Source organism: Camarhynchus parvulus, chromosome 4 (assembly GCF_901933205.1).
Source record: "Camarhynchus parvulus chromosome 4, STF_HiC, whole genome shotgun sequence".
Classification (NCBI taxonomy): domain Eukaryota; kingdom Metazoa; phylum Chordata; class Aves; order Passeriformes; family Thraupidae; genus Camarhynchus; species Camarhynchus parvulus.
Window position 1 is genome coordinate 9,410,072 of NC_044574.1, and position 15,899 is coordinate 9,425,970.

The window sequence follows — 15,899 nt, forward strand, 5'->3', positions numbered from 1 at the left end:
TTAACTGGGTATAATGTGGGCTTAAAAGAGGATTAAGGAAGGGATAAGTGTTGATAGTTCACTTGCTGTGTTTTACATCATAATATCTCTTCAGTGCTGTAATACATGTTATACAGAGGTTGCAGTCACTCCTGCCTGTGTTCAGGAGAGGTGTTTGAAGGAAACCCCAAAGCCTTGCTGGTCTGGCCAGCGTGGTGTCCTGTCTGACAGTGCTTGCTGCTAGAGAATGGAGAGAATTTCAGTGCATATGCAGAATAATCTTCCTCCTGTGCCCCTTCACAGGTCTTACCATTCCTGGGGTGTCCTGAATCAGATTTTGTTTGTTATGTGCTGTTGAATGTCTCTCTGATACGTTTATCATCATTCTTTCCCCTCATCCACCAGGCATTTGACTTTTACAATGGCTTATCATTAAATCAGTTTCCATTGGGGGGAGAAGGATCCTAAATTTTCACTTACTGAAATCAGATTGTTTGCTATCTGTTGAACTAAAGGCATAAATAAATCATTCTTCATATCTGCAGTCACTTAGGATTTTGTAAGCATCACTCAGCTGCCAGCAGCAGTTCTGTCACCAATTTAGCTGTGGCTGGGAGAGGAGAGAAACAGCTCAGGCTGTGACTGGAGCGTGCACAAATCAGAGCTTCACTGGGGCTGCAGGGTGGCAGGTCTTGAGCAGAGAGTGGGACTTGAGAGTGCTGCCACCAAAGGGTGGTGGGTGATGGCAGTGGGAGGTGAGCAGAGCTGCCTCAGGTGCCTGAGGCTAGGCTGAGCACAGGAAAGCTGTGGCAAATGGGATTTGGCTTTAAAATGCAGGCAGGAGAACAAGTGGCATGGACAAAACATCTGAATGGGTTTTGGGAAGGATAGCAGGCTGGTTTCTTTACTGTTAGTCAGATATTGACAGATGTTTCAGCAAACTTGATTCTTCACCTCCCTGTATAAAAATAAGGTAATTGATTAAACTGGTATGGAATACAATTATTATATTAGGACCTTGTAGAATTAAGTGTAGCTATAATTGTCTCTTGGTAACATTGTTTTTTCTGATCTGTCTTTCCTAATGCACCTGAGAAAATCAGTGCAATTTATCCTTGCTGTTTTTCTCTGTGAGAAATTTGATTCAGTCTTGCTTTTTTTTTTTTATTTTTGAGCATCACATTTCTTTTGAACAGTTTAAGGTTCAGTGCTGGTGAATGGAATCTAAATTTCTTTCCTGTGCTTTTCTTTTCCTGAGCTCTCCTGAGATCTTGCCTCACTCTCACTTTCATGATGTTTGTGTGTCTTCAGCAGGCCTCAGTTGTGAGACAGATGGGGGTGTGTTGTCTAGCAATGTGTCACTCAGCCTCCTGGAGGTCTGATTGCAGTAGTGACAGGCTATTAGAGCAAATTGTGGCAGTCTCTCAGTGCTTATTTTCTAATTGCTCAACTGGTTCTTCAAGGTCATTCGGGTGTAATCAGGCTGCATTGTTTAAACTGGGATTCCCTCTCTCTTCATACTTTCTGCTATGATGTTGCATGTCTTATTCTCCAGGAAAATCAATGTTTTGGGGAAGGTGAGTTGGTGTGACAGTAGCTTCCAAGAAACACAAGATATCTTTCCTTATATTTTTTCCATTGTAAATAAAATTCATAGTAAGAACAGAAATACTTCACACACACACACACTTTTCATTATGGTGAAGAGTGCTTGTGGAGATTCAGATGTTCCTCATCATCAATGTCAGCCTTCTTTGTGGCATTTACCTTCACAAAACAGCTTTATAAAACACAAAGCATTAACATCATTAAAAACTCGGGAATGAAAAAATAAGGCTTTTTTAAATAAATAAAAAAAGTTAGGGTAATTCAGGAGTGACAGCATTTAGCTTGTCACTTCCACTTGAATCCTCTGCACACAGAGTTACATCTGTCAACATATGGCACAGTAACTAGATCTTGGATGGTCCTTCTGCCATTCTCCAGTCTCTTTAGTTGCATGAAGAATTTAGTGCTATTAGCTGACTTTGTCATCTCCGGCACTTTCTTATTACAGCCTTTGGGTAACTGCAGTTTGTCTTTTAAAAGCTTAATAAATAAATAATAAAAGCAATAATTTGCTCCTCTAGTACCAGTGAAGCACAAAGCAAGCATTAACATACTGAAATTATTAGTGCAATTCTGAGGTCCTTGAATTTCCTTAGGACTCTTGGCTGAATGTCATCCACTCTTGGTGGTTTGCTAATTTTTCGCTTGTCCATTTTCTCTGTACTGTTTTTGTCTTTTTTTTCTAGCAGCGCTTTGCTTTGAAACAGATCCTCTAATGCATATTCCTTAAAGACCTTTCACTGGGAGAATATTTTTAAGTTCCTCCCTAATGAACATGCAAAAAATAATTCTGCTGGGTTTGTCCTCACTTTTGGTTATTTAAGCTTTTTTTCTTAATGCTTCTATTTGTTTATGTGCTGTACCCTTACCAATCCTGACAGGCTCCTTGCTTCTTATGTGCCTCAAGAAAGGATTTAATTGTAGTTTTAATACTTTTTTTTTCCTTCCCTAAATTATTTGTGAGACTGTCTTGTATTTTTTTCTGTTTTTAGCTTGCTATTGTTTGAGCCTCATTTGGACAACTTTTACAAGATTCTTCTAATATTTTCTCTAATATGTTATTTAGCCATCTCCTTCCTTGCCTGTCATGTTATTATTCATCTCCACTTAAGTATTTTCTTTTTTTGTGATTTTTATGTTTCCTCTAGGCCTCACATACAATGTCTTATATCTCATTGTCTACACACAAGTTTTTGATGATTCTCTTTGTTGCCTCCTATTTGTCTAATTCCTCTCTTTAAATTCCTTGGTGTTTTTCCTCCTGCAGATATTTAGGTCACTATTAAATTCTGGGGGAGGGTTGCACTAATATTTTTAAGCAAATTCTGCACAGTGCTTAGGATCAAGAGATGTCTTTTCTGACAGCTCTTTCCATGAAGCAGTCATTCCTGACAGTCAGTATTTTGTCTTGGCTTCCTGTGACATTTAGTGGATAGCAAAAACCCCCCATTGTTTTTGTTTTTACTTTTGTAGCATTTCTGAGTACCTTAGCTTGGTCACTCAATGCCTGCATGTTTCAATGTGAAGGCTTACGTATTTCTCATTATCACTGTCTTGAATGTAAAGAAGGTAAATGTACTCCTTTAATGAATAAGTAATGTCTTTGGATGAACTTCTTGTTCTATTCATTTTCTTCAAAAAAGTGGTTTTAGCTGCAGATAACTGTTTCATTCTAAACTTTCATACTGGTTTCTTTATTTTTAAATGTATATGAATGCCAATAACCAGTGGACCTCCAGACTGGAGGATATCTTTTCTTGATGAAGAAGACTTCTTTTTATCCAAAACCCCTTATTTTTCCCAGTTTTTGGAAAGTGCCTGAATAAAAATAGGGAACTTGTTCCACATCAGCATTTTTGTTCCATGATTAAATTTAGACCTGAAATGCTTGACTTGTGTATGAGGGTTTTTTCCTTAAATATCTACTCTGGAAAGATAGCATAGGGTATGGAAGTGAAGTTGTGTGATTTCTTATTGGTACTTTCTCTAGCAGTGATTTGACAATCCCCCACTTTGCCTTTGGAAAAATTCAGCTGAAGGCAGTGGCTTTGCAATAATCTCCCTGTCTCTAAACTGAGCAGTTGGGAGTGCTGTGAGATGTATAAAACTGAAGGATGCTCCTTGCACTGAGGACAGCTCCAGTTAGAGTTTATGGCTTGGGCACAGGGCAGAAATGTTTTCTGATTTCCGTCATTACAGCACACAAGATCTGGGGTGTCTTGGTCAGACAGACTGGTTTTATATGTGGTCTTTAGAGTAGTGTTAGAAACATTAATATTCAACAGCAATAGGTGGGAAACTGGAGGGCAAAAAAGAGTTTAGAAAAAGCATGTGAAAGGTGGAACAGAAGCATGAGATAACTGATACCTGAAATTCAAAAGCTCAACCAGTGCTCAAGAAGGAGAGACTAAAATAATGGACTGACTTCATTTCTCCTTTCCCATTTTTTAACAATGAAATGCCTTTTCTTCAAGTTGGTATGATCTAGAGCTCTTCGTTGTCACTGACTTGAATTCATACATTGTCTTGACTTTACTTTTGATTTAGTGTCCTCAAGTAGTGCTGTGAGAGAGCACTTGGGGCTTGTAAAAAGGCATTTCATTGCTGTCTGGTGTAGTCCCTGTAGCACTTGTGTAGAAGAGATCTCAGAGGTTTCTGTATGAGTTACAGCCTGGGGCAGGAGGGAGGCTGCTGCAGTGGAGTAGCTGAATGCCACTGGGAGCCTTGCTGTGGAAAACTCTTCTGGTTAACACTGCATATTTTTCTATGCAGTATGGTATTCAAGTTTCAAAAGGCAAGATCTTTGTTATTGTTTTGACTTGTAGTCGAAGTTCAAAAGCTAAATGCAAGCAATCAAATACTGAAGGAAAAATGCAGTTTTGCACTTAAGACTTTTCTGTTTTCCTGTATCAGTTCTTTCAGCTCAGAGTTGCTGCTGAAACAGCTATAGTGCAAAAGTTGAAAATCCAAACTTTTGCATCTGTAGAACTTTTTTACAAAAGAAAAGCAGATTTCTGTCTCTGCAGTTGAATGATGATTCAAATTTCAAAAGCTGGTGTATCAGTCTTCAGATACTGAGGAAGATTTTGTTTAATTTTTATAAAGCTCTTTTAGCAATAAACTCAACTATTGTAACCAATCTGTTGTTATTTTTCCAGGTTTCACTAAATGGTACACAGTTTACAGACAGTTCTGTTGGATCAGAATTCACAGGTGTTTCTCAGGTATGTGCAGTCAAATTTTGTGGGTATATATAAAAGCAGAATTATTTACTAATGGGAGAAGATATTAAGCAGTATTAAAGATACTAAATCAAACTCTTCAAAAAGAATGCTGTGTGAGATTGGGATGTTAGTAATTGAAGTCAGTTTCTGATTATCTCCTATTTAAGCTTTAAAAAGCAGTGGAATCTTTTTTTAAAGTAAAATTTTATTGTTATAGTATGCTTGAAATTGGACCTGGATGTTAAAAAATCTATGCAGTTTTATGGTAATAAAGTTATTCTTGGAAATAAATCTAAATACATAGCAGAGATGCAGTTATTTCAGTTCCAACTTGTCCTACTTCCAGCTTTCATTTATGAATGTTATATCTGAACATGTTTCAGAGATAAAGTGAGCCTGGGTGTTTTCTTACAGAGATGCATCCCACATTTTTTGAAGCTTGACTAGTGGAAAAATAGCCTGCTTTTCACAAAACGTACACTTTGCTCTGATGGCACTGAAGAGACATAGAAATGTGACCTAATTGCAAGCTCTCCTAATCCAGCAAGAGTTTACTGCTCATGTTGAAATGGTCACATGAACACTCACTGCATTCATCATGCTTTAAATAAATAAGAAACTGCAATTTATAGCTTCATTTTAGTAGGATGGAGTCATAACAGGTATCAGAGATGCTTGTGGTCTAGATTTTGTTGAAGTTTCAGTTTTGATTCTTGATTTGCATTGTGCTCTAGGAACCAAGGGCTTTAATTTGAGATTCACATCTGTCATAAATGTGGGCCCAGTGGGGAGATTATTAGGGTTTCACTGAAATTATTGTTCCTGCTGTGTTTGCCATGGCTTTTTAGTGATTGTGGTGCAGCTTTAAGGAAGTTACACACACATATTAACTTCTAGAAGTCCCTGCAGAGTGGCTGAGGTGTGTTTGCCATGACCTTTGCCTTTGCAAAAGAGTAAGTGTCAGGTTGTCTTAGCTTCTGAACTTTTATATTTTTGTCCTCTTCATTTTCTGCTTGTTGGAAGATGTCCTGCAAATGATGTTCATAAGGATTTGCCTGCAAAATAGCTATGAAGATGCTATGTCATCATTCTGACAGGGACTCACCTAATCTGGCTTCAAAAAAATTGATTTAAGAAGGAAACTTTCAGGGCTAAGGGATAAGCAGCCATGGCCTCCTGCATGCAGGGGTTTTAGGCATGAATGAGATCTTCAGCTGAGTGCAGGTCAGCCAAGAGCAATGTCTAACTTGGGAAATCTGTTGGTGTTTGTAGAGCCTATAAAGGAGTTGGTCAGTCCTGGCCTTTCAGCTGGCAGAGGGAGTCTTCCTGCATGAGAAGGTTTTCTAAAAACCTGCAGTAGACTCCTGGAGAGATTGTGTTCTTTTTCCTGCCTTAGTGCTTAGGTGCAAATTGTACAAGTGGCAGCAGTGAGCAAAGGTTAGCTGTTCTTAATAAATCTGTTAAATTTCTCATGAACTTTTGAAAGACAGGAAGATATTTGTGGAGATGTAATCAGTCTGTCTTTTGGGCTTTTGTGTCTAGAATTCTTAGTTTTCCTTTCCATATTGCTGAGTCTGTCAGTTTTACAATTGTGAAGAACACAAAAATCAGTGTTTGTAATGCTCTACTGTTTTTCTTTAGATGTCAGCACTAGAGAATTGATTTGTTGTTGCTGTGAAGACAAGAGAGTGAATTATGGTTTAGCTTGAACTGGTCCTTTGCCCTAAAGATCTGTTCACCTGTGCCTGTGCAGTTGAGCCTTACAAGATCTTTAAAGCTATATTTTTTGTTAGAGATTAGAGCAGTATCAAGAACAGCACTTTAATTACTTAGAGTTTGCTTTTTCTTTGAGAAAGAATTAAACTCTTTTGATGCTTAGATAGAAGGTGTTGTTAATTAAGGCAGAGTTAGCAGTTGTAATAAATTTGGACAAATCTGTGATTCTGCCATTACATGATATTTTGTTCCAATCATCTCTTATGTCTCATAAAATTGGGTTCTCTTTGTCTTGTGCTGCCTAAGTTGTTGTTGACTATCAGCCTTGGTGAAGGATCAGCATTGCATGGCTGAACCATAGTTTCACATGCTGTAGCATCTTGGAAAAAATTTCAGGTTTTGAAGTACCTCTGTCCTTGTAAGTTGCCAAGTCTGCTTGATTCAATAGCTGATAGTGGATTTGAGGACACTACTGACTTGATTTGTTGAAACTGATTTAAACTTTTATTTTGTAGTAGGCTTAGCTGAAAGTGACTTGATTTCAGGTAGTACTATAAACAGAAGTGTCACAGAGCTTCAAAGAGGAGATATTTTTCTTTTTTATCAGTAAATGGTGACAGTAAAAGTAAATATCCCTTTTTATTTTTACTTGCTACATTGTTACATCTAGGCCAAAGTATTTTAGAGGGAAGGACTGTAGACCATGCTCCTAAATGGGAATGTATTAATAGTCAGAATTGTTTGCCTCATGGATATTGAGATTGCTGTGTTTGTTGAGACACTCCCAAGTATTCACTTTTATAATGATTAGTAAAATATGTGTGTTGTTTTATGGGGGGTTTTGTTGTTAGTTTCAAGTATCAGAATATCTTTTATGGTATGTATTCTGTGAATAACCAGTTATCTATCAAAACATTTGTTTGTAGACACCATTTACCTTTGGCTTGGGCCAGAGGGCACCATATACAACTGGCGAGCATTGTCTTCTTTGTAGAAGTGAACGCAAAGATACTTCGCTTTCAGAGAGCGGAATCAAGAATTCCAGCAAAACAGCACTTTCCACATCTCCAAAAGCAAACAACATGCTGCACCTCCCACTGTGGGTGTGTCCAGACTGTAGAAGAACAGTGGAAAAGGAGGAGAGGCACGCTACAATAGAGCAGTCTCTCGTGGTGAGTTCAAGTAGCTCAGTAAACGGAGAAGATGCTTAGTTATGGGCTGCATGACACTTTGTGCTTTGGAGCCACTGGAACTGTAAATGCTTAAAAAGCTTTTTAAGTGTTTTTTGAGTTGGCTTTATTTAAAATGAGCAGGGAAGATTTTCCAAAAGTGAGGAGTTCTGGTTCTGAGTTGAGGAGTTTTAAGTAGTGCATAGTTTGGATCTGTTTTTCACTGAGGTTTTTGCTTTTAATTCATTGGATCTCAAGCTTTGTCCTTATCCGCTGTACTTAAATACAATTTCTTCTACTTTTACCAACATGACCTTACTCATTACACTTTTTTCTATTATGTCTGCTCATAGTGCATTTTCCTCTCTTTGTGAAGTAAACTGTCAGAATTTTCCTTGTTCTTTCAGTGAACTTCTTGAGTCACTGCACTTGCACTGACACCTTCCTCCAGATTTCTGAGTTTTGTTGTCTTTTCTTTCCTGCATTTTTAATAAAGAAGCACAACTTTGCATAGCATGAATGTAGCAGTTTCCTAGTCTTGGTAGCACAGCAAGTACCAATTTAATATGTGGTGCTAATATTTCAAGTTGTGAATTCAAACTCATGTAAGAGCTGTGCTTAGTGTTGCAGGAAGATACTAAAAGTTCATTGACAGGTCCAGCAAAACCTCATTAGAAGCAAACTGTGTTATACTGCAGAACCAAGTCTTCATGACTGAGCTGGGAAGTCACACACTTGGGATAATTGGAAATACTGTAGGTTCCAGCTGACACCTCCTTGCAGAGAGCTAACAGGCTGTGCACACACCCATAGGCACATACAGGTTTTTATTTCAGTAAATCACTGTGAAGAGAGATTGTATAGAGAGTGTTGTTAAGCTTGTGTTGAAAGTATAGATAAGGACATTTTTTGTAAGGAGAATTTAAGAGTATATCACTTGTATACAGCTTGTGTTTACAGATAATCTTGCTATTAACAAGGGTAGTAAACTGATCAAAAGAGGTTACATCTGAGGGAATTGTAGTGGTGGTATGGTGGTAAACACATCCTAGAGAGTTCTAAGCACAGCAAGACTGAGGCACATTGAGCAAGACTGAGTCAAATCTTTTAACACATTTAAGCTCTGTTTAAGGAACTAGCAAAGAAAATGAGTGTTCTAGATTTGCAAGGAAGGCAGGTTTTGCTTCCTACATGTTTTGTTAACTTACAGATACTCCAGGTGTAGATAAAAATTCAGGGTTTTTTTTTTAATTTGGCAACAGTTTTTTTTTTTAAAGAGGAATTTTTAAAAGCAGACAGCAAATAGATTTTCCAAGGTTGGAAGCTTGACTTAAAAAGGCAACTACATGAATTAGGTGGCTAGTCAAATTAGAGGAACCACCTGGGAAAAAAAGCCAAAATTAGCTAAAAAAAAAAAAAGTTCCCAGTGACTGCAAGGCAGAATACAGGTGGTTTGCTGTAGGTGTTCCTGTGTTCAGGTTGCTGCTGCTCTCATTAGCTTGCTTGGTAGTAACTGCATGCAGGTTTGCTCTTACCTATGTCTGCATTCTGATCCAGGATTTGGGGCACAAAAAAACCACCTTCAGTCACAGTACTGATGTGAGAGAGGTCTCTGCCTGGTGCCAGGACAATCTGGTGGCAGACTTGGGAGGGTGCAGGAGAGAAGCATGGCATGTGCTGGGGCTGGAGCACAGAGAAGGGAGAGAAGCTGCAGACAAAAATAGCAGCAGTTTGGGTGAGTGGTCTGTGTCATCTGGAATTGAACAGCGTTGTGCACAGGAGATTGCATCCATATCCAATGGCAGCAGCTCTCTGACATCCATTGCTATGAAATACTGTGTCTGGCTGTTACAAACAAGGAGATTTTATCATTTTTACTAGAAGGGATTGTTAAACTCTGGAAGCCAAACATACTGTTACATGAGACTGAAGAGATAGTGCTGATTTATGATTAAGTGTGGATGATGCAAGCCTTCCTTTAGCTTAGTTCATTGTTTATGCTGAAGTACATAAAGGTGATAATTATAGCCAGTGTACTTTGGTCATTAGAAATGAAGCTTTGTTTGTATCATTGGTCGTCTCTGTTCATCTCTTGCATTTATTAGGCTTCTGAAAGACTAATTCTTTGTGCCTGATTGAGTGTCCTTCTAAAATACATGCAGTACTAACAATTGCCACTTTAATATTTGTCTACCTAATAACATTTCAGACCTTACAAACTGTTTGGGTTATTTTTTTTTTTTTCAGAGCCAAGATTTCCTTTTGCACATGCCTCTTGGAAACAGTGGATCACAGCAGGAATCTGTAGGAGGAGGAAGAATAACTGTTGGTGCACAGACAGTGCCTGCTGCAGATCTTAGCAATTCCTCTCCTTCAGACATAGCATGCAACTGTGAGGCCTGTAATGAACGCAGGTAAGAGCTGAACTCAACCTCAGCAGCGCAGAGGTTGTAGTCAGACTTTGCCAGTTGTGTAGCTTGTTTGTAGTTGTGTGCTTAAACTATTGAAACAGGTTGTCTGACAGTAACAGTAATTTCTGAATGGCAATATTTACCCAGTTTCATACTTTATTCTAGGCATTTTCAAATGTACTTTTTTTTTTCCTGGAATAGTAGGAATCAATACGCTTATGTGATGCATACAAACAGAGGGTAATTATTTTTGTCTTCAAATGCAGAGAAAATTCAGCAGAGCCTGAACGTGAACCTCAGCAGCTGCAGAATTATTGGTCTGAAGTCAGATACATGGTCCGGTGTATTTATCGTCAAGCTGGGACCCCTCTGGCAGATGACCAAGACCAAGTCGTTGGTACCAGATAAAGAAGGCATGAAAGAGCTGGTGGATAGGTATATTACTTCAAAGAAGATAAATTCTATTTTATTCAGGATTTTTCAATACTAGTTTGAATGCATGGGAAGCTATTAAATTCATATGCTGTTTGCGATAGGAATATAAATGCATAATTATGGAAGGGTCCTAGAATGTTATTCTTCAAAAGGCCTTATTCATAAGACAGTGTTAAGTTTGAATTGCCCCATGTGAAAATCTTACTTTGTGGAACTAGCCTGAGTTAGTAGTAGTTAGTGTTGTACCTTACTGTGATTGTAATACCTGGAAGAAATTTTATAAAAATAAAGAAAAGTTTTATTGGATACTGATCACTAGATGAGGCAGATTGCAATTTCATTCTCATTTTAGAAGTCGTAATTGTAGCTTTTTAAGGTGTTGAAGTGAAAATAGGCTTAATGAGATCCTCTGTGGAGAGTTTTCTACTTTTAAGAATAGTGTGGCAAACCCTGAAGGGCTCCAGTAGGATCATCTCAGTTTCTCTCTAACTCCATGTGTGGTCAAGGAGTTTTTGTTCTCCTTGGTTCTATATGTGCTTAATATACCAAGATCTGAGCAGTCTCACCTGAGCTGCAGTTCTCATGTGCAATTTCTAGTTAAACCTAAATTCTGGTGAGGTAAAGACCCATTTGAAAGAGAAATTCATCTAGCACTACTCTTAATATGACTGTGCACGTGAACTGGCTTTAGTAGATAATTAAATAAGCATATTGCACTTTGTTTATATAAAATCTGTTTGGTTTCATATGTAAGTTGTGTACAAGCAGAGCAATATAATGTCCCTCCCTATTAGTCACACTTCATTTATTCAAGTGACCAAAACATGCAATATAGGCTTGGAAATCAAAGATGTTTAAATGTTGCATAGTGTGTTGGTAATTAAAACTGAATCACAGCTAAAGTGGTTATTGATGTTATGCATCTCCTTAATGGAAAAATTTTGGAAATCAGAACATAATACTGTGTAACTTTCTTACGTACTCACTAGTTTTCATTACTCAGAACTGTTTTTCACTTTTGAGAGAGATTATTACAATACAAAAACAGAAACAGGATTTCAAAGAAGGAAAACTTAAATGCCAGTTGGATTATTTTTCACTTGAGTTTCTTATAGTCTATAAAGTGAAAAATAAAAAAAGGATACGGTTTGGGCAGGCACCAGTGTGTCCAGTCTGTAGTGCTAATATAATGCAGAATTTTTTTACAAAGCTAGTCAATGTAGGTATTGGATGCATTTTTAAAATACCTTCCATTTAGGTACCATGCAGAAGACCATGCTGTGGCTGAGTAACTGTTTAAAAGGCAGAAATTCCCACTTCGATGCTTGGCTCTTGTTAGACACAGCTGGCAAAAAAATTGAGTGTCTGGTTGTCTTTGTTGGAATAAGTAGTGGTGCCAAGTAATGTTCCTATTGTATGTTGGAATACTTGATGGCAGTATGATAGAACTGTTTTGTGAGTACTGAGGGAAAAGCATGGATTAGATAGCTACAGACTTCTATTAATCTGACTCTTAAGTACTTAGCCCATTCATTTCTTCTTCCCCACCTCCCTGTGGTGTAAAAAACCCAAAGCATTCTGTGCATGCTTAAACTCCATGCCCAGAAATTTAGAGTGAAATTGGATTATTTAAAGTGGTTCAAAGCAGCCATCATGTTCAGTTTTCTTCTGTAGGCACTAATTTGTCACATGTTAAGAACATCATGGAGAAATTGTGAAGAAGCATATCTGAAGAGTCTGGGTGCCTGCAGGGTTGGATGCAAATGGAGTTAAGGTTTTGAGCTCACAAGTTGAAGTGAAATTTTAAATCCTAAATAATTTTACTCCTCAAGTGTGCAGGCATCCTATTCCTTAAGGTACACAGGCGCTCAGTCCCATATGTGTACAAATAGGGGACTGGACTATGTTCTCTGAGATTTAAGGTAGTTCTCTAAACCTAAACCACTGAGATTATTTTTGGTGAGGATAATGGTAACTGGTAAATACTCCTAGGAAAATGAAAACTGTTGATTACATGCTCTCTTTTTTCTCTTTTCTGTCACAAATATTGTAAAACTAAAGGCTTTGTGAAAGAGATCCATACCAGCTTTACCAGCGGTTGGAGCAGCAAGCTCGGGAATACGTGCTGGAAATGAAGGTTCGCCTGCTCAGACACCTGTCCCTGGGATCCAAGGTTGCATCGACCTTAGCCACAGAAGGGCCCCCCCAGGCCCAGCAGTTCATCTCCCTCCTGCTTGAGGAGTACAGTGCACTCTGCCAGGCAGCCTGTACAATCAGCGCCTTCCTAGTTACTCTGGTAAGACTGAAAAAACAGCTTTGTGCTCCTGCTTGCCAGGGCTGATGCTGGCAGAGTTATTTCTGGGCTCTTTCAGGTGTCTTCTGTGGTTGTAAATGGTAAGGTTCTCTTTGTGTTCTTCTCTGGAAACAGGGAGATTCTGAAAATGCAGTTAAATATTCAGAAGTGTGGAATAGGCATCTCTTACAGTGGCTTGATGTAATTTTTTTTGTTCACAAAGAAAAAGATGGGATGTTGTTTGTGGCACTTACTCTGAAACAGATCTTTAAGCAGATTTACAAAATATTATATAGCCTAATGTGGAAAACACTCCTCTGGTAATCTTTAATGGTAGCTTCACAACCATGATTAAGTGACACCAACTTCTGTGTGTAGCACTAACTTAAATTGTTTCCATATATTCTGATGCAACACAATCTCTTCAAGTAACCACCCTAGATTTTGAGTGAAAACTTTTCAACTTTTCATTCACGATCTAGGATGGCTACTTGAAGACATTGTGTTGCCTCAGACTTAATCTGCTCTGTAGTTTATTATTTCTAAGGTTCTACCTTTAATGCTTTTTTGCCAATTGATTGTCATGTTAGACTTAGGATTACATTTTTGGGTGTAAAATAGGCAGTAGGCTTAAAAATTTCTTCTTGAGTAACTGTCCATTGGGTGAGTAATACCATAAACAAATTCTGTAATTCTATTGGTTTAAGGTCTTAGAAGGTTATTAATCCTGTTTTGTTATTAATCCTTTCTTGTGCATCCTTTGTTAATGTCATCATCCTGCCCATCCCTTTTCTTGTGTAAGCTTTGTGCAAGGAGAAAAAAAAAGGTGGCAAAAATGGGGAATTCGGATTTTATTGCCAGTTAGGTGAAAGTGACTCTCTCAAAGGGTAAAGAGAGGAAAAAACAGATGGAGCATACACTGTGATGGCCACAGGTGAGGATATGAAGTGAAGAGGAAGCAGAGTTTCATTACTGAGGTAGGGCTGTCAGTAAAATTAAATTGGTAAAGCAGGAAGATGTTTCTTCTAAAAAACTTGAGCATATCTGATGGGGTTTTTTTTGTTTTCAGTGCTATTTGCTGTTGTCTCTATTATCTTTCTCAGCTTTATCACTTAGATACAGGCATGAGGTCACTGCTATCTCCTGTTTATTGGCTGCTTTTAACAGTCACTAAGTTTCTAACAAGGTGCTTGAGAGAAGGTTGCTCTTGAGGTTGGTTTGCATTGCAGCTTGTTCAGCTGTAAAGCAAATGGCTTGCAGTGCACCTCAGCTTTCTCAAAGTGGCTCTGCCAATAATGAACCCTTTAATGCCAGAATTATACAGCTGATCCGAAAATAACCATTGTTTACCTCTTTCCTGGCAATTACTGTGAACTAGTAGTTATGAAAACTAGTAGGTATTGGAGATTGAAATCATAGCCATGAGAAAACAGAAGATGCTTGAGCTCCCTAGTCAACCCCTTTCCTGACAAAATTAAAAGTAAAACAAAATTTGTCTCCTCTTTTAAAGAATGAACCACAAGAAAACACAAAATACGCTGGATTTTTCTTGTCTTTTTCTTTCTACAGCCCAGTCAGTACTGAAAACATCTTTCTACTAAGCTGTGACTTTGAGAAACTGAAATGTGAGAATGTAGGATACTCTGTCTTGTCATACATTTCTAGATTTAATAAATAACCTTTTTGTTAAATTGAGTAGTATGTGACAGTTTGCAGTACAGGTAGTAGGGTCACTAGTTTTTTCAGTGTACATGGATGTTTCCTCTCAAGATACCAGTACACTATGGAGGAAGGAATCTTTTCAGGTAAAATACATAACAGGCAGCCAAGGTCTCTAAACTTATTGCTGCCTTCCTTTTAAGGATGAAAGCTTTGCATATTGTGTACTGTATAAAGGCATATAATGCCTTGAACCTCCACCTGTGAGAAACTGATTTCTCAATGAAATTATGAATAGTTGTCCTTCCTTTCAAAGGAATTCATCTGACTTCAATAGCAGGAACTAAAGCTTTGTGTCCCACCAGTGCAGGGAATGACATGTTTTACTGACAGCAATTTGCAAAGACTCTGGTCAGTACAGAAGGGCCCTCAAGTACCCAGCATACAGACTGGAGAAGAAAACTTTCCTAATGTTTCTTTGCAAGAAATACCACAATCTGCACAAACTGGTACAAAAGAGTTTGTAGATAAGTGTTTATTGCTTGGTTCACAGCATGATATGGAAATTCCTTAAGAAGTCAGCCTCAGTGAACCTTGAGAACCTTGAGAAATTACTACCATTTTATAGAAATTTAAAATATTTTGAAAACATAATACACAAAATGAAAAGATACATGTGTCTTGTGCAACTCATAAAACCTCACCACCTACCCTTTTTAACAATAATATTTTGAACTTAATTGTTTTTTATTTAATGCTGGTAGTCTTGTCTTCAAGTCTGATATAAATATGTTTGGTTGGTTTATTTTTTGACCCACTGTTATTAACAAAACTTTAAAATTCCAGAGTATAATGATATTTATGGGTGCTTGGGGTTGTAGTACTTAAGGCCCACTTGCTGACCTGAGAGCCAGAATGTTTGCATTTAATTCTGCTGTGTGGTTGAGTCCTGATATAGAAAACCTACCTACTACTGGCTATATGTAGGAAAACTTGCTGCCTTGAAATGTATATTATAGGTGTTTTGAATTCTTGTGTTTTAATGATAATAGTTTTAAGGTTTAGCTCTTGAAATTACATACAATTATGTGTTAAATAACCTCAAATACAAAAATGTTCTGCTTACCAGAGAAATAAGCTGTTGGTCTTGTCTGTTTAGAGAACTTCATTTTTTAAGCTGTAATTGAGGAGAACTGCTTATTTGATTTTATGTCTGTTTTGAATAAAGATTATAGGTTGACATTGTATATGTGTCTTATAATAGATAAGTTTAAAAAATTGAAAAATAAATCATAAATAGACAATTGTTTACAAGAAAACCTGAGAATTACAGGTTCAGATAATAAAATGCATCTTTTGGTGCAGAAATGAAAGGGAACTTTGAATAATGCAGACTGATTTTTTT

At 37.7% G+C, this 15,899-nt stretch overlaps 1 protein-coding gene across 2 annotated transcripts in view; it reads left to right on the plus strand.

Moving 5' to 3' along the window:
* The first annotated feature begins 4,785 nt into the window (after positions 1-4,785).
* The window catches only part of FAM193A (family with sequence similarity 193 member A), a 46,820-nt gene continuing 35,706 nt past the window's right edge, over positions 4,786-15,899 (plus strand). The window contains exons 1-5 of one of the 2 annotated variants that reach the window (XM_030946935.1): positions 4,786-4,811; positions 7,454-7,699; positions 9,944-10,110; positions 10,374-10,542; positions 12,604-12,838. In XM_030946935.1, the coding sequence (XP_030802795.1) occupies positions 10,101-10,110; positions 10,374-10,542; positions 12,604-12,838 (414 nt within the window). In that variant the 5' untranslated portion in view covers positions 4,786-4,811; positions 7,454-7,699; positions 9,944-10,100. Of the gene's footprint in view, positions 4,812-7,453; positions 7,700-9,943; positions 10,111-10,373; positions 10,543-12,603; positions 12,839-15,899 lie in introns of those variants that run through there. The other variant, XM_030946936.1, reaches the window with a different exon arrangement.